Source organism: Ascaphus truei, chromosome 6 (genome assembly GCF_040206685.1).
Source record: "Ascaphus truei isolate aAscTru1 chromosome 6, aAscTru1.hap1, whole genome shotgun sequence".
Lineage (NCBI taxonomy): Eukaryota > Metazoa > Chordata > Amphibia > Anura > Ascaphidae > Ascaphus > Ascaphus truei.
In genome coordinates this window covers 89,827,581-89,852,082 of record NC_134488.1, presented here as the reverse complement: position 1 = coordinate 89,852,082, position 24,502 = coordinate 89,827,581, and the positions used below count along the sequence as shown (strand labels likewise).

At 39.0% G+C, this 24,502-nt stretch overlaps 1 protein-coding gene across 5 annotated transcripts in view; it reads right to left on the bottom strand.

The window, feature by feature from the left end:
• The window catches only part of VPS13D (vacuolar protein sorting 13 homolog D), a 241,678-nt gene that overhangs the window by 181,119 nt on the left and 36,057 nt on the right, over positions 1-24,502 (bottom strand). For all 5 annotated transcript variants that reach the window (XM_075605051.1, XM_075605047.1, XM_075605049.1 and 2 more), the window contains exons 20-31: positions 24,205-24,356; positions 19,641-20,672; positions 17,535-17,625; positions 16,844-16,970; positions 13,157-13,337; positions 12,415-12,597; positions 5,658-5,880; positions 4,245-4,455; positions 2,760-2,931; positions 2,499-2,608; positions 1,096-1,305; positions 245-510 (exon numbers count right to left, since the gene is read on the bottom strand). In XM_075605051.1, coding sequence (XP_075461166.1) covers positions 245-510; positions 1,096-1,305; positions 2,499-2,608; positions 2,760-2,931; positions 4,245-4,455; positions 5,658-5,880; positions 12,415-12,597; positions 13,157-13,337; positions 16,844-16,970; positions 17,535-17,625; positions 19,641-20,672; positions 24,205-24,356 — 2,958 coding nt within the window. The remainder of the gene's footprint in view (positions 1-244; positions 511-1,095; positions 1,306-2,498; positions 2,609-2,759; positions 2,932-4,244; positions 4,456-5,657; positions 5,881-12,414; positions 12,598-13,156; positions 13,338-16,843; positions 16,971-17,534; positions 17,626-19,640; positions 20,673-24,204; positions 24,357-24,502) is intronic.

Below are 24,502 nucleotides of genomic sequence, written 5' to 3'. Positions count from 1 at the left end.
AGAGTAATAGACTGCCTGTTGCTGTGTTCCAAACAGCAGATCTGTTTGTGATTCTTTGTTGCCAAAGGGCAGAACTCAAAAAGGTGTGTGAAAGCCTGTTTCAAAAGAGGAAGTGGATAGGACTTTCTAAATGGTTGCTGTAGAAAGCAAAAGGATGATCAATACTAAAAAAAAAAAAAAAACATTAAAAAAGGCTTTAGGAATTAAAAAAATATGAAAGCAGCAAATGGAATATGTTTCTTACCAGTCACATTGATCTTGACTTCTAATTGCTTTTCAGGAGTGATTTGTATAGATGACCTCTTTGTTACTACACCATATTTTACAGTTGTAGGAAGCACCGATATATCACTACTGCCTCTTTGCTGCTGGAACTGGGTGGCATGGGCTGATTTTTTTGCTTCGCTTGGTGTGTGGAGAAATTTGTGTACTAGTACAAGCCAATCAAATATTAAAAATACACGAAGATTGTTCAAAACAACGGTAAAGAAGGAAGTGTCCTTTGTGGATCTAGAAAACAAGACAACAGTAAAAATGTTACATTTGTATTTGAAGTAAGTTGTGTAGTACAGTAACAGCTCTTAACATACATATGGTAATTCACACTTGTAAACTGGAACAAGCAGCTAAATTAATCTCTAAAGTTTCTAATGCTCAACGAAAATATTACCCAAACACTATGCAACATGCATTTTCAACCCCAATTGCCCTATATCATTCCCCTGATGAAATTTAATTGAAAAGTATAATCAGAGGTTTGCAATGTCTCGAAGATCCTTGTGATGAATTTAGTTTGTGACCTTTCTAAAGTTAAATATTACGAGGCAAATCAGCTTTTACATATATTTTGAAGTCGTGGTGTAACACTTTTATTGGGTGAACATTCCTGACTATTGAGTAGCAACCGTGGATGGCAGGTGGAAAAAGCCACGGGTCAAGTGTCACGTGACGAGGAGCGCTAGTCCAGCTAAAGCATGTGTAGGCCCTATATTCTTACTATTAAGGTATACTTATCTCACATTATGCCTAGAACATGCCGTTTACAGACGGACTTGTTTATGCACCTTAAAACTTACTTCTTCTAAGGTTTCTTACCTGAAATGCAACTCAATCTGAAGGGAACCCGGATAGCTGTTCTTTGATGGCTGCAAGATGCAGTTGAACAAATTAGGTTTGTTAACTGCAGTTATCTTCTGCCCGGTAAAACGAGTGTCAAAAGCCATCATGGAATGAGAGACCAGATTTACAGATTTGGTTTGGTTTGAAAAGCTTTCAAAAAGCAATTTGGACTTTTTAAAGTCAAACCTAGGGGTGAAATATAGAAAGGTTAATTTTGCCATGAACTTTGTCACGTCTAAGAATAAAACGTTAGAAAATGACACCCCATTTCATTTTCACCCGTCAAAGTGAGCTAGCCAAAAAATGCGATATTTTCTAGAGAGAAAAGAAGCGTTATTTTTAAAGGTGCAAGTCATCAACTTGGTATCACTAAAAATGACGCGTTATTTACTGCGGCCGATAAAATGTGCTGGATTGGGATGAGTTGGCTCTACCAGTAAATGTCATGTATAAGATGTACCTGTTAGAATTGACAGGTAAATACCACTGTATTACAAATGAATGCGCCCCCCTCCCATCCCTCCCTTTTTTTTATATCCACCCCATTATTATTGCTGTCCTTTCCCCAATACCATTGTATTGTTTTGTATGTTTTATTTCAGTTAATGTTGTAAAATTTACCAATAAAAACTGATTAAAATTTTAAAAAGCTGGCTTGGCATCAAAATGCCAAATGTACTAAATGTTGATGCCAGGCATCAAGTACCGATATTTATCAGGACCCAACACTAAAAAGGACCTGAATATTATATCACCAGCCCCATGCATTAGCCTATGCATATAATGGCGATTATAATTTCCATTACATACACACAAACAAGATAAGCTAAACCAACATGGAATAGGTGATAAAACATTGCAAATTACATTTTACATGATTTGAACCCCTTCGTACAGGGGTCTCCAAACTCAGTCCTCAAGGGCCACCAACAGGCCAGCTTTTCAGGATATCCTTGCTTCAGCACAGGTGGCTCAATCAGTGGCTTAATTGAAGTCTGAGCCACTGATGGAGCCACGTGTGCTGATGCTAGAATATCCATAAAACCTGGCCTGTAGGTGGTCCTTGAGGACCGAGTTTGGAGACCACTGCCTTAGTAGCCCAAGTGATCAGCTAGTCATGGATTTCCAAGCTGACAATTAAGGGCTATGAAGGGCTTAATATTTAACTAAAACTACAGTACTCTACCTATCCGCCTTGGCTACCTAAGTTGTTAGTAAGGCATTAATCAACCCTCAAGTCTAACCTCTATGCAAATCCATTTATAGTTTGCTAGTTTAGTTTTGCCGTCACAGCACATTTTCGCTCAAATTTGCAGCCCAGATTTGGTAACCAGAAGCAATAATGGAAGCAAGAAACACTTCAGGAGTTGAGGCCTTACCTAGCCAATGAATTGTTCATCCCATCTTTGTCCTCAATAAGTTCCAAGCTTACATTTACCATATCAATGAGTAAAGACACACTAGTGTACACCTCGCCACTTAATACAGTCTGCAATTAAAAGAATTAATATCAGTACTACAAAAAGAAATACTGCGTTCAAATAGCCTTGCATGTAAATTAAACTATTCTGTTATGTTGCATTGGGAGAACTGCAAGCCCTTTCAGCATTAATTATCAAGTGAATAATAGATGCACTTACATGAATTCTTGGATCCTGCAAGTCATAAGGCCGCATAAAATCTTCAAAAGGTTCTCCCAGGTTATTCTCCAACAGTCCTCGGATCAGCTTATATTTACTCAAATCCAGAGAGCAATGAACAGAAGATAAGTTGCCATGAATTGACATGTCTGGAACCGCATGGCTTATTTCTCTGTCAAATAAACATTTATGATAGAAATTTAAGTCAAAATTCTAAGAAAAAAAGAGACTTTATAAATGATGTAACTGAATGAGTCATACATCTAGGAACATATAAAAGGCATTAAAATAACTTGAAGTACTGTATAAATGCTGTGGAGGCTTCTGATGAATGTACAGTAAAGTATTAGAGTAAATGCGTTACACTGTGCTCACAATATATTCGTATAACAAATTCTTAAAGCAAAACTAGTGAGATCAAAATCAAGCACAGGTCAACAAAATGCAAAAACAGCACAGTAACGTTCAGACTCCATCCACCCCATTAAAATGGTGTGCAGTCATCTAAAGCAGGGGAGCGCAAACTGGGCGTGGGATTTTCTCGGGGTGGGCGCGTGGCGGTTACAGAGGCTCAGCGCTTCCCGAAGGCATTTAAAATGAAATGCTCTGGGGCCTCTAACTTCACTTGCCTTTGTGTCTGGCAAAGTGGTCGCCATGGCAACCCAGCGTCAAATGACACCGCGGGTTCACATAACCCAGCGGCTTCGTTTGACACAGGAGCAGAGCCAGGGGGGAGGGGCGCAGGGGGAAAAGTCTGCGCACCCCTGATCTAAAGTGTCCATTATGGTGCTCTCATGGCTTCTCTGTACGAGTAAGATCAGAACAAATTGACAGGGAAAGATTGTAGCAATATTTGTTAAAGCAATGTACTTTTAAATGTAGTTATTTTTTTCTAATTATTTTATTTCAATACAATTATGTTTTTGCTCCAGCTGTGGTTCCCAACCTTTTTTTCCATTGTGCAACACCTGCTAGAAAATATGTGTTCTGCAAACCTTTGATTAATAAATCTTATTGCCTACTCAAACTATTTTTGAGTACTACTAGCCGTATTACTGTAAATGCATAGTCCCAACACGAGCTTGGGAACCCCCTATACTGCCTGCGATAGGCGATTACATTGGGGGGGGGGGGGGGGGTTGAGGGGGACAACCCCTTGTAGTCACCTCACGCACCCTTTGGGGTTCCTGTATCACCTGTTGGGAATCCCTGCGCTACAAGTATCCTCTTAAGTTTATACCGACATTTGAAAATGCAAAGTATAACAATAACCATTTCTAAAGTTAAAAAAAATACATCAATATGATGCATACCATTAAAATACATCATAACCATTGAGTTCAGTGAAAGATAGGCTGTATCATTAATAATAGGGAAGAATATTTCCTGAAGGGAAACTACACTTAACAGCAATTCAACCACAGAGGACTTGTGGCTCTATAAAGAATTATAACAAGAAAGATGGTATTAATTACCAGTACTCACTTATCCAAATTCCTCTCTAGTTGCAATTTCAGTCTACAGCGCTCTGTTAAAAGGCTGCCACCTCTCTGCCTGATAAAGTATGAGGGAAAGGAGAGATCAGCTCTGGATTTCTCCAAACCTTCTGCAAAATCTCTAGGCGATCTCTCTGCAGCAAAAATGTCCATGTCCTGCAGATCAACCACAATGCAATCTAGCAGGCAGATGTACTCTTCTGTAAAGAGAAAACAAGAATGAAAACATACTGTACATAAGTTTAAAAAGACATGTCCATCAACTTCAACCTTGTTTTTTTATTATTCTATTTGGGCGAGATACTCATTCTATATTTTTAGTTATATATGATCCAGAGAAAGGCAAGCAAAAAAACCTCGGCGAAGCATTTGCCAAGAAAGTCTCAATGGATAAATAAAAAAAATTAGTTCCTGACTCCAGTAATGTCATTCAGATTGCTCCCTGGATCAGCTCTTCTAATGTTTAAACTTAATTGGTTCTGCATATCGCTGTATACCATTCATTTCTAATAAATATATCTGTTTCTTAAAGATAACTACTGTATATGCCATCACAGGCCAGGATTCACGTAGCTCCTATTGTGTGTGGGAGTTTGATCCTGTGTGAAACTGAATGGCAGGTAATGCAGGATTATGCTCAGACATCCCCTATCAGAGTTGAGTAAATCTTCCCCACAGTCTCCATGGGTAGTAAACGCCAATTTATTTTTATAAGGAGCCATTTCCTTTGTTGCTGGTGAAATATCCTTTTCTCTAATTTTAAGGAATAACCCTGTGATTTATACTGCCCTTGAGTTGAAACGTGTATTGAACTGGGACCTGCTGTCTCCATCAATGATAGATGTGTTACGGTATCACACAGAAGTAGGAAGGCCCTGCTGGTACAGTATGGAATGGTCTTTGAAGTGAGTGAACTTGGTTCAACACACTGTTAACCTGGTCACCTTAAGCAAGACAACATATTTAAAATTCAACGTACATCGTCGCATACCATGTAACAACTTTCTGAAATGGAGTGAATTTCTTTCCTAATGTCACACAAAAATGATTGCACATTATGAGCCGATTTCAAAATATGCTACTCCACATGGTGCAAACTTATCAAGCTGTGGTATGATCTAGTATCAGTTTTATAGTGACACGCTTCCTCAACATTGTAAACTTACTAACCATTGGGAATTCTGCAATAGGAAAGATGCAAATCTTTAAAAATCGGCAAATCAATAATAATTTAAACTTTCAGCAGTTTGGTCAAAATCAATTGGATTAATGTCATAGGAAATAAAAGCAAAACACTGAGCGCATTGTTTTTTTTTTTTTAATGTAAGATATAAAACAAATATTTGTAATCAAACATTGTGGTGTAGAATGTAGACCAGTGTTTGTGGCCTTTTTTACTTACCAGGATTGGCTGAACAATCATTATCGGCTGCAGCAGACTGTTTTGCTTCCTTTTTACAAAACTGTGAATGGAGAACCGCTTCACTTTGAAGTTTGGATACTGAAAGTTGAGGCATAAACCGATCTTCCGCAGAAGCACATTCCACCTTCGACAAGTCTTCAGTTGTCTTTTTACCTATTTTGTGCTCTGGAGTAACAATGGGTGATGACGAGTTACCCAAGTTCTATTGAAAAGAAGAACGAAAAATCTTTAAAAAATAAATAAACAGAAAATCCTTTTATAAGAAACATATAATCCTCGTGCAGACTTCAGGATCATCTCCTAGAAATAATTTCAATAGAGGATGACCATGTTTAACAATTTATTAACACAAAAGTTGGGTACGCTTGGAAGTAAAAAAGCAATTAACCATATAACAACCAATACTTATCACTATTGAATATTTTTTTTATTAAACCTTCAGTTTCTATACGATTCATACAGTAGCTGTTTGCAATGTGTTGCTCCTCTGTTCAGTATACGGTCAGGGGCTTAGAGTGTTGAAGATGACATGATCTTGTAATGAGAAATTGTCAGGCTCACAGGCATTATTTTACAGCACAGAACATACAGTAGGTCAGACACCCCTCAAGCCAAAGACAAAAAGAGCAATAGTTACATTACAAGCTAATGACAGATGACAGTTTGTGCCACATTGCCATAGGGGCCAGCAACACATCCCGTGGCAATACGTTGCATAGCCCTCCTGGAAGCAAAAGGGTTAAGTGCAATGTTGTAGGCCTCCACAGAACTGATGGAGCCAGCTAGGATGAGCAAGGGGAGAGAGAGGGCTGTTTCGCTTATCTGCAATGAATAGCACCATCTTTTAACATAAGAGGCAGAGCCAAGAATTTATTTTTCTATCTGATAAAAACTTTTTGTACAGCACTACTGTAAAACCTGAAGCTTGAACTAAAACAGAAAACGCATACTGGCAGATATAGGAGGCATTACCATTAGCCAACATGATACACAGCAACAAACTGAAATGATGGCAGTTATATGTGTAATAATAATTTTCTGAATGTTTGAAAAATGTCTTCATTTACTATGGGGACATTACATGAGAAGGGGATTCTCAATGTTATTTGTTGTACCCCAATGATCCTATTTATAGTTAAAATGTCCAATTAGGAAAGGGAGACATAAAAATAAATATGGTGTGTGGAGTAAGTGTCCTTATTAACTACAGCGTACCATATTTCAAAATGCTTCCAAAATTAATTAAAAAAATGCTTTACAATACATACTGTACATTATCCGATTTATTGAAAGGCAGTCATCTAGGTTCAACTTCATGTTAGTGTCAGTCACTTTGGTGCTGTGTGGGACTGCACATTTCAAGAGCAGATATGTCAGTGAATTAATCTAATGCCTCTACACAGATCAAAGCTTTCAAGTGCAGGAGGAACGTGACAGAAGACTACTACTTAAATTAGTACGCCAATAAGACATTTTATTTATTTTTTATTTACTTTACTAAATCTCTTCTTGTACATTCTACTGCAGTTTTATTGATTAAATATGATGCTCCGTTCAGGAGATATAAACAGTTAAAATATTAAGGCTTCCTTTAGAAAAAAAAAAAAAGCAGGACATGCTCAGTCTGAGGGCAAGATACAAATATACTATAGGCGATAAACTCAAACAGGCTTCTGGGGGCGGCTGTTGCCTCAACACAAACTGCTTCAGTTTTTTTAAAGGCCTTTTTACATTGCACTACGCAATAAGTCTGTTATGTCAGCTCTTGTGAAAGTATTCTAGCTGGAGACGTTCTGAAAGGGGCGCACAAACCCGGTCAGAAAAAGAAGAAAAAAAACACTGTAACTTTGATCTTCCCCATCTTGTTGCTTGAAGGTCTCTCGGTATAACTAGAAGCAACAATGTGCCACCAAACTGTGTGTCGATTAAAAGACAGTTCAGTACTTATTTATAGCATTGCTAAACAAAAAGTGTAGCAACTTTCACAAGAATGTGCAAATCTGCTTTAAATGTGATACCTATGTATGTTATATGATATCAATGACAAAATATCTAAAAACAAATACTGTTTGTAGGACTTCTGCTTTATCCTCATATTTGGGTTCACGTGTTCAATTCAAAGCATACATGCAACGCATTTTACCGATGTCCAATTTATCATATCATACAAAACCTGACTAACAACAGCAGAAAATAGGAGGAAAAAAAAAAAAAAATTGAATCTCAAGGGCACAGCTACTTTGCTGTTGAAGACAGAATACAGGGACATTAGTAATAAGTGAACAATACAGTAGCTAGGAGATTAATGTACCGTAACACTGGAAAACAGGACAGTGTTCTGCACTTCAAAATCATGCAATGGGTTTTAGATTGCTCCCCCAAAATCGTGCAAGCCACAGGAATCACAGGAATCACATTTATAACTGTACTAAATATAGTAGGCAATGTGAATTTGAGCCAGTCTCAACAATTCTCTGGCTTCAGCATGCCTGCCAACTACAACTGAATACATGGAATTCGAGTATACATGGAAGAGTGCATTTGTGTGAGGAGGGTTGCAGAGTGCAGTATGCACTTGAATATTGGGAGGAAGGAGTAGAAGGAAGTTGTGTGTGTATGGGGAGATAGATTGGGCAGGAGGACTCGGCGAGTATGTATACGTTAATGGGGAGAGGGGGCTTAGCGAGTATTTATAGGTTTGTAGGGAGGGAAGGATGAATTATGCATATGGGAGTCAGGAATTAAGGTGTATGTCCATGTGTGAGGAGAAAGGGAGGGGGGGGGAACTTGATATGCGGTGGTGGATGGTAAGTATATATATATTTTTAATGCATCACAGCAAGTGATTCCTAATAATATACTGTGTAATCACAACACATCATACCATATGATCTCAAAAGAGGGTTGCAGGCATAAACAATCAACCTATTTCTATAGAATAGAAGTGTGAAAACGTCAATTAGCAAAAGAAGACACAAATTGGAATGGGAAAAACACTGCAGTCAGTACTGTCAATGCATCCTTATGGAATTCCATGCAATCTGCACACCTAGATAATGCTCCTTTATCCAAGCTTTTTAGCCATTTACGTTTGTTTTTAATATTGCACTACTTTCCTCTTTGTTTATTGCAACATGCTGCAATATCTTAAATTCTAAGCTTTCAATAATTGATTATGCATATATTGCGGAAACAAAACAAAATCTACATTTTTCATAGTAAAAACTCAATCTCTCAAGTCCAATGTAAACCAAAAATGTGCATGAACAAAAGAACTAGCCTGCAATTGAATAAGAATGCTCTTGTACAATACTCTTGTATTAATTTGCTGAATTCCATAAGGTTTAGAAAAGCATTCAAAGTCTTTTTTGGTAACTCTTCAAACGAATGCAATAATACCTTAAGCAAAATAGGATCCTTATATGAAGACCCATGCATAATGAAATCCTTCAGAGCAAATAAAACAGAAAAAGAAAATTGTGTTTGTCTTGTTAGCAAGGACACAAAACAATTACAAGTTTAAGGTGTTACTTACCATTTTTTTGCATACAGGCAAAAAAGTTACTGTCTTACTAGTTACGGTAGATATAAAAATAAACTCTCTCCAACAGGGCAGAAGCCCAGGACGAAAGCAAGAGCACTACAAGCAAACCTAGTCAAGGAGTTTAGCAGCAGATCTTTCTGCAACAATTGACAATGCAGACACCTGTAAAATGGGAGTCATTAAATAGCATATTTCACCACATTCCAGAATCTCATTTCTTGGCCCTCTCGCCAAAATGTTCCTAGACACTTTATTAGCTCAGTTGAGTGGGTGTTTCATTGGTTAAAAGGTACAATCCCTCCTAGGACCAAACTGAACTAATTTCAGTGACATGTTTAAGGAGTCTCGTTGCTGTATGTAATGGATACCTTTATTTTCCCAAATCTGACACACACGTATTTCTAATTCTTCTGTTAATGTTAGACTTCGAGGGGTATGATTTCCTCTGGGTGCTATGTTTTGTCCAATATCGCTGTGGGTTTGGCATGTGCTTGTACAGTTAGAGCTCCCTCTCCATCTCCTCTTATCCTTATTCGTTCTCTGATAAGGACAGGGTGGGATTGGGGTAAAGTAAACAGTTGATTGACAAACGCTTCCCCATTCCCCAAAGCGATTCCACTTGCAGACTATGTGGGATTGCACGTTTAAATCCCCATTTTTGACTCATACATGGACTTGTGTGTGTGTATGTGTATACATCTACATGTGTGTATATATGAGCGCGCGCACGTACGTGCGTACACGTACACACACACACACACATACATACACATTGGACAAATTACTTTACAAAGTATAAAAGTAGAGGCAGGGATTCAGGAGCGCAAATCAGTCCAGGTGTTCATGTAAAATAAGATATAAATATAGTGCATCACACTATTGATTGTACGTAAAGAATGAGAAAATGGTAGAAAACTTACTCATGGCGGTTCTGATTGTGGCGATGTGGTTGTTCAGAGTAACCAACTCGTTAGAGAATCCAGACACCTTTGCAATGGCGTTCGTCAAGGCCAGATGAGTGAAGTGGAGGGACAAGAGGGAAGGGAATATTATCCCTGAGGTAGCTCAACGGAGCAAAACGCGTAGGGTGGAGCTATACAGACGTCTGGGGGACTATCCAGTGGCTGGAGGACTTTCTGGAGGAATGTCAAGCAGAGATTGGGTCCAACTTTCCCTGGTTAATCACCCACTGTTCACTGTGCACGTCCGTCGCAGCAGAACAACCAGTGGGAGAAGGAGTGCTGTATCCTTTTCAGATTCGGACCTTGGGTGGTGCCAGCGCCATTTTATGCATATTGCTTGTGAGTGTGATACCTACTTTTTAGAGTACATAGAGCAAATCTGCACTATTTTGTGTCTTCTCTATATTTTTGCATGTGGGATTCCCTTCCCTCTTGTCCCTCCACTTCCCTCATCTGGCCCTGACAAACGCCATTGCAAGGGTGTCCGGATTCACTAACGAGTTGGTTACTGTGAACAACCACACCTCCACAATCACTCACGGACCACGTGAGGGAGTTTTCTATCATTTTCCCTTTCTTTATGTATACTCAATACTGTGTTTTACTATATTTAGATCTTATTTTTTCATGAACACCTGTATTGATATCCGCTCCTGAATCTCTGCCTCTACCATTCGTTCATGGACTTGGATTGAGTCCATTTCTGGAGCAGCGCTCTTTCCAGGAATTGTATAAATGTATTATCTTTATCACACTAGTGTGTTCACAATTTTTCACCAGTGATTGATATTTGCAATCAAACACTCTCTGATTGTGCCCAAAGTATAAAAGTAGACACAATCACTTTTTAGCGTGCAGTTTAAAGAAAGATAATGCTCTAACTACAAGTCTATTTATCACTTTAAAAGCTTGTGATAAAACATTAATTGTGAAACAAATAAAAAAAGGTATCACATAATAGTGAAGTAATGATTTATTTTGCACCATCACTTCCTTATTAAATCTAGCTACAATACATTATATAGGTTGGCCCCATTCAAAATGTAACAGAAAATAATCATGCATTCTTAAAGCTTTTTTATTTCAGCTTTTAGAAACCCATCAGAAACGAAAGTGTAGATATGTATAAATCAGAAAGAAAAATTACCTATAGCGCAAGGGCATAAAGGACAAAAAAACACAAAATCGTGTAATCTGATTTGAGAGGAATATTCCCCACTCAAATGAAAAGAGCTCTCAGAAAGGCTGTTAAATCAGGCATGTAGCTGTAAATTCAACGGACTACATGCCTGATTTAACAGCCGCCTTATAAATTCTTTTCATTTAAATGGGGAATATTCCTATCAAATCAGATTACAAAGTTGTGTTTTGTATCCTTTTTGCTATTGCACTCTATAGGTCCCCTCTCCCCCTTTCTGGACAATGCATTCTCTCTGGGTGAGAGTGTGGACCTCAGCTAAATGGACAGCTGTAGCACTGTATTCCCTGATTTTTATTTTAAATTATTTTTAATAATTTGATGAGCAATTTTATTGTTTATCTTCTGTCAAATTTGTATAAACTGGTTAATTTCACCTCACCCATTTTATACATTTACTATATTTTACACTTTCTTCATTCCATGTTAATGTAAAAGTTATAAACAAAAACCAAAATAACAAAAAAAACTTTGCTATAAAATGTAAATTCATAATAATAATAATAATAATAATAATAATAATAATAATAATAATAATAAACTACAAAGAAAAGGCATTTTGTGCTTCCTTGAGCATTGGGTACATACACACTATATTTTCTAAAACTGCCCGTTCTTTTCCAAGACATTGCTGTGGGCAGAGGAACTTTTGAATGGGGTGCTGGTGACGGTGATTGCCTTTGCATTATAATCTATGGAAGGGCAAACAAAAACACACTTTTTCCATTATGCTCTTTGTTCAAGTTAAAACTACAGATTTGTTGCATTAGAATCCTCTCAGAGCACATTTTTCATCATCTCATGAAAGTCATTGAGGAGTTGAAGCAGCAGCCATTCTGCTCCCAAAAAGATGGAAAACACAGAAAAAAATAACACATTCACATCTCCAGACTGTTTAGATTTGCCATTTAAAATCAACATTCCCACTACTCTACTTTATATTGCCTGTGAAAGAGCGACTGCGAAGACAAGAACATTTCTAAGGAGATCTTTCAAACCAATTTATTATGCAATGCATCTACATGTTCTTACCTTGTCTTTTAAAGAAAAGGTTCCTGGGGTTTCTGCAAAGAGAAACTTGTTTTTGACTTTTAATTTCCCAAGGTTAGCAACAATTAGGTTATTTGATTGGGAGCTTTCAGGTATAAGGAGGACAGGTGCTCCGGCCTCTATATCAAACAGGATTCGAGAGGCTCGCTGCGCCTGGTCTCTGACCTTAATCAAAAGGAAAAAGAATATATGTAAGAGCACAATTAATGTCTACATTGAACTGAATATCAAAGCTCAACATAATGGAATATCTAGCACTTATAGTTATATGAAAGCAGAAGAAAACTTGGCAAATTTGGACTATTCTTATTTTTGGGCAGGATTCTAAACCATTAATGAAATAAAGAACTAAGGCTGGTGCCATGGTGCCTTCGGCTGCGCGGAGGAGTGCGGAGGCTGGGAAGTTACCTGTGTGAAGCAGGTGCTTTCCCTGGCCATGGTGGACGGGCTGTGGGGGGCGTGCCTAGAGGCATCACAGAGCTGGTTCGCCCTCATTGGACGAACCGCTCATGTGACCGGCCTGTCACGCCAAGAAATCAGTCGAGTGATTTCTTGCGCAACGCACGCGCCCTCGATGTGCTCACTGCCTAAAGACAGTCTGATCATGACCGTACGGTCTGCGGCACCACGGCCCCAGCCTAATACATCAACCTAAACAATATCAGGAAGACAAAAATAGGGTCCAAAACATGCAGCTCAGGAAAAAAAATTGCCGCCAACTTACCATTTGTCCCTGAATGGCTGCCCTCTGGCGGCCAAGAATATCTTGTAACTGCGTAAAATGTTGAATAAAGGCCACAACCTCAGACTGAAACCGCTGAGTGTGAACATACTGCACAGAGGCCATCCTCAAGCTCACATGCATGTCATAGTCTCTTTCTAATGTAGGATCTGGAGGACCATATCTATGGGTAAAAAAAAGTGAAAGTAAAAAAATTATAATATGTGCAGCATGTAAAACACAAGACCTGAAATGCAAAGCTATAAAAAAATACATTATTTGAATTTAATATTTTAAAACAATATTACATCTTGTAAAGGAAGGCAGTCAGTGGTCCAGTGGCCCACTGGTGTAGGGGCTACATCATGGGTTTCAGTTCGTTGTCCAGCGTGAGATTGTGTTCTGCTGAACACTATCTAGCAGGCAGGGGAGCTGAAGAGGAATCCTCTTCTGTTCCGGTAATCATAAACCTGCATTATATGAGCGTAATGTTCCAGGGGAGCTGGGGCACACAAAGGCTTAAATGTGTCAGACATATAGCTCTTTACAATACATGTGACATAATATTATAACACACATGGGCTTCAGACAAAACAATAATAGGAAAAGGAGTCCCTGCCCAGAAGAGCTTACAATCTATGCGGGAAGTGGAGAGAATTTACAGAGACAGTAGGAGTGTGTTATGGTAAGTGTGTCTGCAAGGGGCCAAGGTCAGTGCATGAGATGTGTAGTATCAGCCAATGGAGCTACTCCTATGCTTCGTAAAAGAGGTGCTTTTTAAAAAAGGTCCTAAAAGTGGAGAGAGGGGGTGCCAGTCAGATATTGAGGGGAAAGACATTCCAGAGGTGTAGGGCTGTGAGAAGTTTTAAACGGGAGAGGGCTTTAGATACAAAAGGGGTCAAGAAGACATCTTTGAGCAAAACACAAGAGTCGAGCAGCTGCAGAGCAAGAAATTAGGGTGGAGATGTAAGGAGGGACAGAAGAGTGTATAGCCTTAAAAGAGTAGAATTTTGTAAATACGGGATTTAAATCTGCAGTTCGAGCAATATCCTACATGTGTGTTTTTTTTAATAAATCAGTTCTGCACTATGAGAAAATACTTGCAGCATTTAAAATAAATAAATTTAAAAAAATGTAAAGACATTTTTAATGTATTCTAATATAACAAGCATTTTTGGTCCTACAGAAACCATTTACAAAGTCACCTCCCCTTCCAAAAAAGCATCACCTTTTTGAGCCCCGTCCTCTCTAGAAGAGAACCAATTGAATCTAGTGCCTGCCTGGTCACATGACCTTCCTCACAGAACGTTGGCTGTCAGTGCAGCAGAATAGGACCCAATATGCATTTAGTGAACCCGGAGCCGAATCTTCAACGATCGATTACATGAGAACGGATCAATCAGCAACTTAGCTAATCACTTGGCAGCATGGAGATAATTAGTTATTTTAGGGAGAGCTGTTTCAGTGGAGTGAGCAGTGTGGAAATCGGATTCTGGAGGATCTAGAAGAAAATAGGTAGCGAGAAAATGGAGCAAGCGAGAGAATACAAGGCGTTCAAGGAGTTTAGCGGCAAAAGGCAGGAGGAAGGCAGGAGGGAGGCGGGAGACAGGGCAATAATTAGAGAGACAGGTTACTGTTTTTGAGCAAAGCTATACTATAACTGTTGCATGCTTGGACAGGTAGCAGAGTAGAAGAAGGAGTTGAAAATATGTGAGTGTAGGGATTAGAGTAGGAGCAAGAGGTTTGAGGAGATGGGAGGGAATGTGGTCAAGAGGGTAAGTGGTAAAGAGGGAAGAGGAGTTCAGCAGTGACACATCCTCCTCTGTGAGGGAAGAAATACAGTTCAGGAAGTTAGGAGGAGAGTTAGGAAGAGGTGTAGAATATGAGAAGGATAAAGAATGGATGCCTTGTCAAACAGAATCCACCCTAGTCTTGAAATACTCAGCAATGTCCTGAGGTGAAATGAAGGAAGAAAAACAGGTAACAGACGGTGGTCTGAGTAGAGTCAAAGACAGAGAAGAGTCGGCGTGAGTGTCACAGCATATTAGAAAGAAGGCAGCTGCACTTTATTAAATCATTGGTGCAAAGAACAAGTGAGCACAACATTTCAGGGAGGGGGGGGAGACCACCCACCCTTCCTCAGGTAAGCGGCCTTCTTTCTGATATGCTGTTAAAGTCGCTGTGTATTTAGCAAGTATTTGTACATCCAGAACCCTCCCCACCTCCCCCAACTTTATTGGTTCCCTAATAAGGACAGGGTGGGATAAGGGTAAAGACCACAGTTGATTGACAAACACTTTCCCATTCAGCAGTCTTTAAGAAATTCAACTGAAAAACTATGTGGCATTGCACCTTTAAGTTAAAATAAAGCAATTTTAACATTAGTTACAGAACACAAAATGTATTTTAAACAAAATCACTATTGTTCATTTGCAATGACTGCTTTCGTTCAATTATCTAATGAATAGGGGATATACAGGCAGAGTAAGTTGTGAGTCATTAGCTGGCTTAGGTTATCTCTGATGCGGAATACAGTGCAAGACATGTTGGCATTTTTGATTATTTTTGCCAGCAAGACTCAGAAAAAATGCTTTTAATGAATTTGAAACAAAATATTATTTTTATTAATAAGGCCTACCGGCACCAACTAGTAAAGATCACAAGTTATAGGCCCATATTTACTAACAGTAATATTCCATGTAACATCTTCTGATGCAAGATGGCACCTTATGGTCCATTAATTGGAATGGCGTATAAAGTGGCTTAGTAAATATGGGCCAGTGTGTTACAGCCAACAGAAGCCATAAATACACAACGTATTGAGAATTAAAAAGGTCAATGCTCCTGGTATGCTTGAAAATACCATTACACTGCGTCTTTCCTATCCCTCCCATTCTGAGTGATTGATTACAAGACGGTTGCTAAAGAGGTTATTTGTAAGTAAAGAGGTGTTGTACACTTGCAATAATAAAGTGACTAAGATTGATTACAGACACCTGTTAGCCATTTCTGTGAAAATGAGGATTTGGGACGGTAGCTATCCGAGACAGACAAAGCTTTCGTTCCTTATATGAAAGATGCTATTCATACATTAATGTACCAAACATGTTAAGACCATATACAGAGAAACGCCTGCGTATGTAGTTTTTCTCTGTATAGTAGTAGTAGTTGTAGTAGAATTGAAGATTAATTGAAGGATAATACTAGGACGGAACGTTTCCAGCAGTGAGAAGCAAGGAATGACACGGTCACCATCTTTGAGAGCACATGCAAGAACCCGATTTGTATATCTAATATCTGTAAAATACTCAAGGAAATAAACGTTTTTTTAATGTGCTAGATCTGAATGCTGAAATGTCAGATCTGGAAAGATATGATGGTTGATATTTCTTACACAGTGAGATTGCAAGCCTGGGTGTTTTGGGAATATATAAAATGGGATGCAGCAAACTCTGCACGGGGGCCAATAATGTTATTCTATTTTTCATTTGTGGCAAAAATAAGTTCAAAGTCAGACCTAATGTAAATATCAGTGGCCTCCAGTGTCAGAAACCCAACAACATTCTTACACTTCACACAGTGATAAGAGAAACAAATAGCAGAAAAAGGTTAGTGTTTTGGGCCACACTTCATAGAATTGATATACAACACCAATGGTCATTACAAGAACATTAAGCAAATGAATCTTACTTGAACATTTTAAATATGAGAGCCTCTTCTCCGCTAGTAGTGAAGCGCTCTCTGTAAAGCTCTCCATGGAGAGTCAGATCACTCAGAGACAGGCTGCCAATGCTTCCCTGCACAGCTAAATCTCCCTCTGTGGTAAAGGGAAATACAACACAATATCTTTCATTCACAATACAATTAAAGCAGCAAAACATTGGAATATATGTGACTTGTCACGGAAATTCTATCCATCACCACTCTATGGTATCGCTCTATGTAACAGTGAAATTAATATAAATACGCTTCACGTGTTTTACCAACTGCAAAAAGGGACAGTTTGTGTATTGGCTCTGTAAAATATATTACTTTGCTCAGTAAATGGAAAATGCTGTAATCTTACTGTACTCTTCTATGAGACAAGTAGTATTTAGTCTACATCCCATTAAAAAGGTAGTCAGAAACAAAGATAAGAACATTCTCAAAAAGGCTTCCGCTTTCACAGCGGTCTGACCAAAACTTCTCTTCTCATAATGTAAAAAGAACCAACAATGAACAAAAACAGCAAGGAAATATAAAGTTGCGGGTTAACTGAAACATAGTTATGTCCACTGTGGCTCACTTGTATAGAAGTTTGCATCTCTTGTGATACATTATTAAAAAGCAATAGTGAAATATGACATCACTTGGTAATACTGCTTTAAGTACCCATACTCACCAATCATTTCAAGATGAGCAATAAGTTTTGATACACTGGCTTTAGCTAGTTCACTTGTTGTATTTTTTAGCACCAATGACAGAGAGTGGACCTTAAAATAAAAACAGTTCAAAATTATAATCGAGTATGCACAAATCTGTATGGAATAAACAAAATGATTCTGAATACTGCTTCGGGTAGGGGTGCGCAAACTTCCTGCGCCGCTCCCCCCCTGCCTGCTCTCCCCCTCCTTACCTCTAATTCGGCGTCAAATGACGCCGCGTTGCCATTGAGACGTGTGGACTTAAGCCAGGTAAGTGAATTAGAGGCTTTGCGCTCTCAGTGCGGGGCCTCTAAAAGCCACCCCCCCCAAAAAGTCTTCAACCCTCAGTTTGCGCACCCTTGGCTTAGGGCATACTATAATTCTGGGAATTATTCAAATAATTTGGGCCCAAATTTACAAAACTACTATTACTCTATAGCAGGGGTGCACAAACTTTTCACCCTGCGTCCCACAGCCTGCTTTCCCCCCTTACTTACCATGGCTCCGGCGTTTCTGACGTCACAACTTCATTTGATGCCGCATCACCAGAAGCCGCCAAAGACAAGGTAAGGGAACGCACAGAGGCCGTGCGTGCGATCCCCTGCATTTAATTTAAATGCTTTGGGGAAGAGCGTGGGGCCTCTAAGTGCCACCCCAGCTCTATAGGACACCTTTCTATAGGGCACCAGAAAAAAACCTTCTTACCCATTCACTGTAATGGGCTACAAGGGGAGGGGAAGGGGTGGGATGTGAATCTTCCTGCACTGGAAGTTGTCTTGGGGATTAGCACAGTTTAATAAATATGAGCCGATATGAGGCCTTTTAAATTTAAGTTTGCTGGCAAATTAATTATTGTGCCTTGGCTTATATTTCTGACACCTATTTCTTCATAGTAAAAATTCTATGAAATATTTTCTGTATTTCATATAGTACAGACAGTGTACGTATCACTGTACACACAGTCGAATTTTGCAGGCCCAATGAGCCCCTCCCCTGTAGAGCTTACAATCGAATTTTTGTGTCCGAGACACGGGGAGAAAGTTGCTCAACGGCACAAGGAGTTGACACTGCTATTTAAAGCAGGCTCCCCTGCTTCAGTCAGTGTCATTGCTTTCAGAGTCAGTGTTGTTACTCACCAAGTCACCACTACATGAAATAGACCTTACAAGGTACATGGCAATAGATGGAAATTAACGTTGAGTGTCAAGCAGAGGTCATCAAAACACAGCATGAAGATACTGTACCATATTTGAGGAGTATTATATAACAACATTACAAAGATAATACAATACTTTGAGGAGAGGACAACCACCAATCAAATAGAGTGGCAGGATCCCCGGGGCACACCGTTTCGAGGTCCAAAATCAACCCTGAGGAAGCAGGCAAGGTTTGCTAAACATGTAGGGCAATCTTGGACATCGAAACAGCGTGCCCAAAGGGATCCTTACAATCTACTGCATCCATCTCCAAGACAACAGAGGTCATCTTAGTGCAGACTACAGCGAGCATGTGGAATGGTGCTCAGCGGTTTCACTGCAGCACATGGAGACCCTACCAGTACAGTGCCAGAGAGAGGGGAGATATCCCTTTGTGTTATATACAATACTGTGTCCATGTGCTGAATGACAGCACTATACTTGAGTGGAATTTATTCCATTACTTTTTACTATCTATCTGTTAAAATAATCTGCACCATTGATTGGTGTGATGTGCTTTTCTACCCACCAGATAGATTCTTGTTCATCCATCACAAGAATAAGGACCATTAGATATCTTTCAATTTATAGAGACTTTTGTGGAATACCTCAGAATGATGAATAAATGTATTAATATTTTCTATGCCATTTAAGACAGATTCATTGTTTCTAAAACACATTACAATAGGAAAGACCATAATAACTTACAATCAAAATATGTATTCCTAGCAAAATCAATAAAATTAAAAATATCTCAAAGGAGGTTATTCTCTAGGTACTTGTTGTACTAGAAGATACCAGACGGTAATGGCCATTTTACCAGTATGGCATTTGAATGTAGTAATAGCTTCTGCACCTTAATGAATGTTCACCTCATTTTTTTCATACCTTGAGGTCCATCTTTGTGTTGGTATGATCTTGGACAGAATCAGTGAGCAAATCATTAGCCTCGGACGTTGCTGCTTGTCGAGTATCCGCTGGCTGTTGCTTCATAGCGTGATTGTCAGCAGTTGATCCAATTCCAAAAAAGTCTAAAATCACCACCCAGGTTTGTAATGTGATTAAAACATCCAGGCAATTAAAATCTACATCCACACTACGGTTGATATATTTATATTTAGTAGAATATTCTGAGTGTTTTTTGTCCACCAAGAATACATTAATGTGAACCAAGGAATCATCAAAGCCGTCTTTTGCACAAGATGCTTTTGATTTCACAGATGTTGGAGATGGAGGTGGTGTTAAAGGATATTCAGAATCCCGGTCTTCTTTCTGCTTTTTGCGATACATACAAGATGGTCTTTGATATAACTGGAAGACATTTGGTGCCTCTTCAATGTGAGATGGAAGGGATCGTGGCATCTCAGGATAGTCTACATGGGATACGGATGGGCACGATTGTGATAGATACTCTTTGTGGACTAAGCTGGATGGCTTTGGTGCACCCCGGGATACCATAAGGTTCTTGTATTTTGAATCTGGATTTTTTTCCAGAAGGTCTTCCATTAGAAGGGAACGCAGAGCAATCTGTATGGCTAATGTCTGTGGGTGGTCTTTATTAAACTCAATGTCAAAATCTTGAAACTTTAGACTAACTAGACCTTGAGCACCAAGCGTGAGATCACCACTTAACTGAACTTGTAATTCAGAGATCCGAAAGTTTGCTTGAATTTGAGTAAACGGTTTCGATTCCTCTGTAGAGACAGACTTGCTTGAAATGGTTTGAAAGCTGGAGGTATTAAAGAAACTGTTTTCCTTCGATTCATTGAAAACTTCAGCACTTTTAAAAACGGAAGCAGCAGGAGACGCTTGACTGGAAGTACAGGTAGAACTTTGTGTCAAATCGTTCACATCTTCATTGTATACCAGGTTGTCAAGGGTCTGCAAAACTTGCTCATACACATGTTTTGCTAGAACCACCTATATGATATTGAAGAAAGAAAAGCAAAGTTAGGGGGGAACTTTCTTCCAAAAATGGGTACGACTCCATAGATTTAAGTAGTTACACAACAGTATATATTTGTGTCAAAGTCCTATTGGTGGACGAAACGCATCAGAGTTACTCTGTGGCAGATTCACTTCAACATGCACTAAATAAACAACCTTTTTTTCTTATTGCGTTTTGACACATTTGATTGTACCCCTACGGTGAGCTGTGAACCGCCTACACCAACACTTTCTTTCTTACCTGATTACTGGGCTGGAGCACGCTCTATAGCGTGAAGATCCTTCTTTGTAGAGGTTCCTGGTATCTAAGGTGTAGCAACCTTAGTCAATAAGAACATGGAACAAATTCTCTCCCAGATTTTATTCAGAGACAAGTTCAGAGCACAGCATCACAGCGTCAAATTATACAGGCATCCTTAGCACAGGGTATGGATGGAGAATTATTCAATTATAGGCAGTTGTATGATAATTCTGACAGCTTCTTAATAATTCTGAAGTCTCCTCCCACAAATCCAAATCTTTATACCCCTTTATCGGATTTCCGATAAAGCCAAATAAGTACTTGTTTTTCTCAAAAGTGTTACTTTTCCAGGTGTTCCGCATCAAATTGTGCCATACATTCCTACTCTGTCTCATCCTCATTATTTCTTAACCCGTTTAACTTTCTTGATACCTGGCAATATCCTGTTTTTCCAATTATCTCTTTCTTCTGATATACTTGAACTTCATCCCAGAATTTTATCTCTTAATGGTGAAAGTTGAGAGGCCCTCTTGATTATATTTTCATGAATATATTTTTGCTTTCCTTTTTAACTTCATATGTACCAGATAGTTATAAAGAGACAATATGGCGTCTCTCTGGTTTTAGATATACATGTAAGAATAGTGTGCAAGATATATTTGTATTTCAGAATATGTGAAGAGATCTCATACTATATCTCTTTATGAGTTTCAGGTTTGGCTTTCTTTTGTCTAGTTACTATCACACCATTCTTCATAGCGCACCTGATGAACTTTCAATTTGCAGTGTTTGAGGACTGAACTCGACGAGTCAAGATCGCGAGTACTGACTCGTTGCGGGGTTGCGTGTATGTGACGCCGGGATGTGTGAGGGTAGTGGCGGAGATTAGCTGTGGTGGGCCGGTTACATGGTTCCGTGCGGGGAACACGGCTCCACTGTTGACTTGTCTCCCTACCACATTATGGCCCCGTCCTCATGTTGAGTCTCGTGTACACAGTCTTACTCCCTGGTTCATGTTTCTAAGATTCAGGATATTGATCAGAAGCGCTTATATTATTTTATTATCATCTTTATTGTGGACATTGTAGAATCTGTTTGCACTATTTGGAGCATCGGTCTTTGGAGTTTATTCTCTGCTTGTTCTTGTATATTTGTGTCAAGTTTAGGGATGGTGATATTCAGATAACTCCACGTGTCACACACCTAAAATTTGTGTCCACTATAGTGGCTAAAAAAGGACAAGTTACTCCAAAATCAATATACTGTAGATGAGGGACTGTTTCCTGACACAGGGGAGCATGAAGCAGGTGCTGTTCAGGACTTTTTTTTGTGTAGACATTGTAACCTTTTTGTGTATATTTTTTCATATTAGTGTATAGATATATCAGAAAAAAACTGAAAAGTATATCAATAAACTTGCACCATTCAATATAAGCATAACTAGTCATAAAATGTTGATTGCATTAGATTCTGAAAACCATCTCTCAAATTATGTTATTTCCATATATCTGAAGACAAAACAAGTATAATAAAGATATTCATCCCATAACCATTCATTTATGGTCTTATTTTATGGTTCGCTGTTCTCAATGGTTTAGTTTAATGTCCTACTGTACGTTAATATATTCTAGAAATAATATTTAAAGGGTACTCATTACAAACCTTGCAAATAAAATATTAAAACAGTTCCCCGTGTACAGGGATCCCTATAATATATCACGAGTATAGCTTATTTTAGAAAATTAAGATCTCTACATTAATCAACATAAATAGAATGAACATCTTTAAATAAACTGGTGAAATACCAGTGGGTCTACAGAATAAATGCACTGTAGGCAAAATAAAGTGTATAAATGGATAAGGATAAAATACAACACTTTATTCGGTCGAATGGACACAGTAAAATACAGGGGGAAACATTGTACAAATGGTACAAATAAAATGCATGGCTGCCTGGCGAGGAGAAAAGGGTATTGCTAAATAAATGCAATACAGTTCCCCGGAGAATACAGTGCTGCGATGGTAGTGTGAGGAGTTAAGGACAGTTGAAATTGGGAAAAACAAGTACATGTATGGACTTGTCCAGATTTCCTGAAATCTGGTTTACGTGTGTGTGATCCTGTGTGTATTGAATTCAGAATGACTTGGAACTTACTGACTAATTCACCATTCATAACTTGCTGTGATGCCTGTTAACTTGTTCACAGCCTTGGCAGCTGTAAACTCTGTAAAGAATGATGCTGTGATGTATATCTGTCTCTGAATAAATACTGGAACAAAAGACTTCGATCCATGAACTTATTGACTAAGGTGATGCACCTTATCTTCAAGATAGAAAAGGCACCATCTTCAGTAGGTACCATAGATAGTGCTGGATCAAGAAAGGGGGGCATGGACAGGGGAAGGAGAATCTCCAGCTGCGCAGTGTCCCTAGCTCAGAAGTCCTGACATGGGGAGTAACAGTGAACGAACTGGAGAGGGAAAGGGAGGGAATTATATACACAGCATCCCTACAGTACAAGTTCCGATTTACCATAATCTTCCCAGGTATAGGGAAAAACTGTGAATGGATGAGAGAAGGGAGGGATGGAGGGGGTATGCCCTACTAGCTATCCCTAAAGCGCTTTTAACTGTAGTCGAGTAAACAAGTAAATAATGTGAGCACAAGCAGAAGAGGAGCTGCACCTTGATAACAGTGCTGATGTTTGTTCGTTGCCAAGAGCTCATTTCTGCCTGCTGTTGCGGTGCCTGTCCCGGTCAGACAGATGACGACAGGATAACTTCAGCGGACTACCCGAAGACGTGTCACATAGGCTGTTTCTACCAGGGTAAGTCTTACCCTTGAAGAAGGGTAGTAGTCGGATGACATCATCCAGTCAGCATCCCTGCTGTATCTATACACTGTCGCATGCTCCGCGACGTCGATACGCCTTCATGCATGCCATCATGACACTGTGTAATTTAGGAGTATAGAAGGCTCACTTGTTTCAGGTTTGTGTTACCTTGAGAAAGTTCAACTGTCAGAACGGAGACGTTGGTGGGTAAATAACGCACGACTATTGCATCAATCCCTCGAGTGTTGCTCTTCTACTTCCGAAGAATCAGAACTACATGCATTTAATATTTGAGAGTTCTAGCACCCTTAATGGAGGAAACTTCTTAAATAATTTTGTGTGTGCTTTCATCTCCTCCTTTTGGTTACTTAGTAATGGGTATACAATGTTAATTGGATTATAAACTTTAGCAACAATAAACGTTATTTACCTGGGCAGGATTGACAAAGTTTCCCTCAATCTTCATAATCCTTCCACCATCCAAGGAATCTTCCATGTAAGGAAACGTGAACTCACAGTCTTGCTCTACTGCAAACTTTTCCATTTTGAACTGTATGGTGGTATTGTTTAATATATGGAAAGCTGGTGGGGCACAAACAAATAAAAGGAGCACTAAGCAACAAATAAATAACAATTCTAAACAGAAAAATCTTTAAAAAAATTACAACCATGATATATCTATAGCTACATATAGTATATATCTATATATAAACAAAAAGATGCTGGGT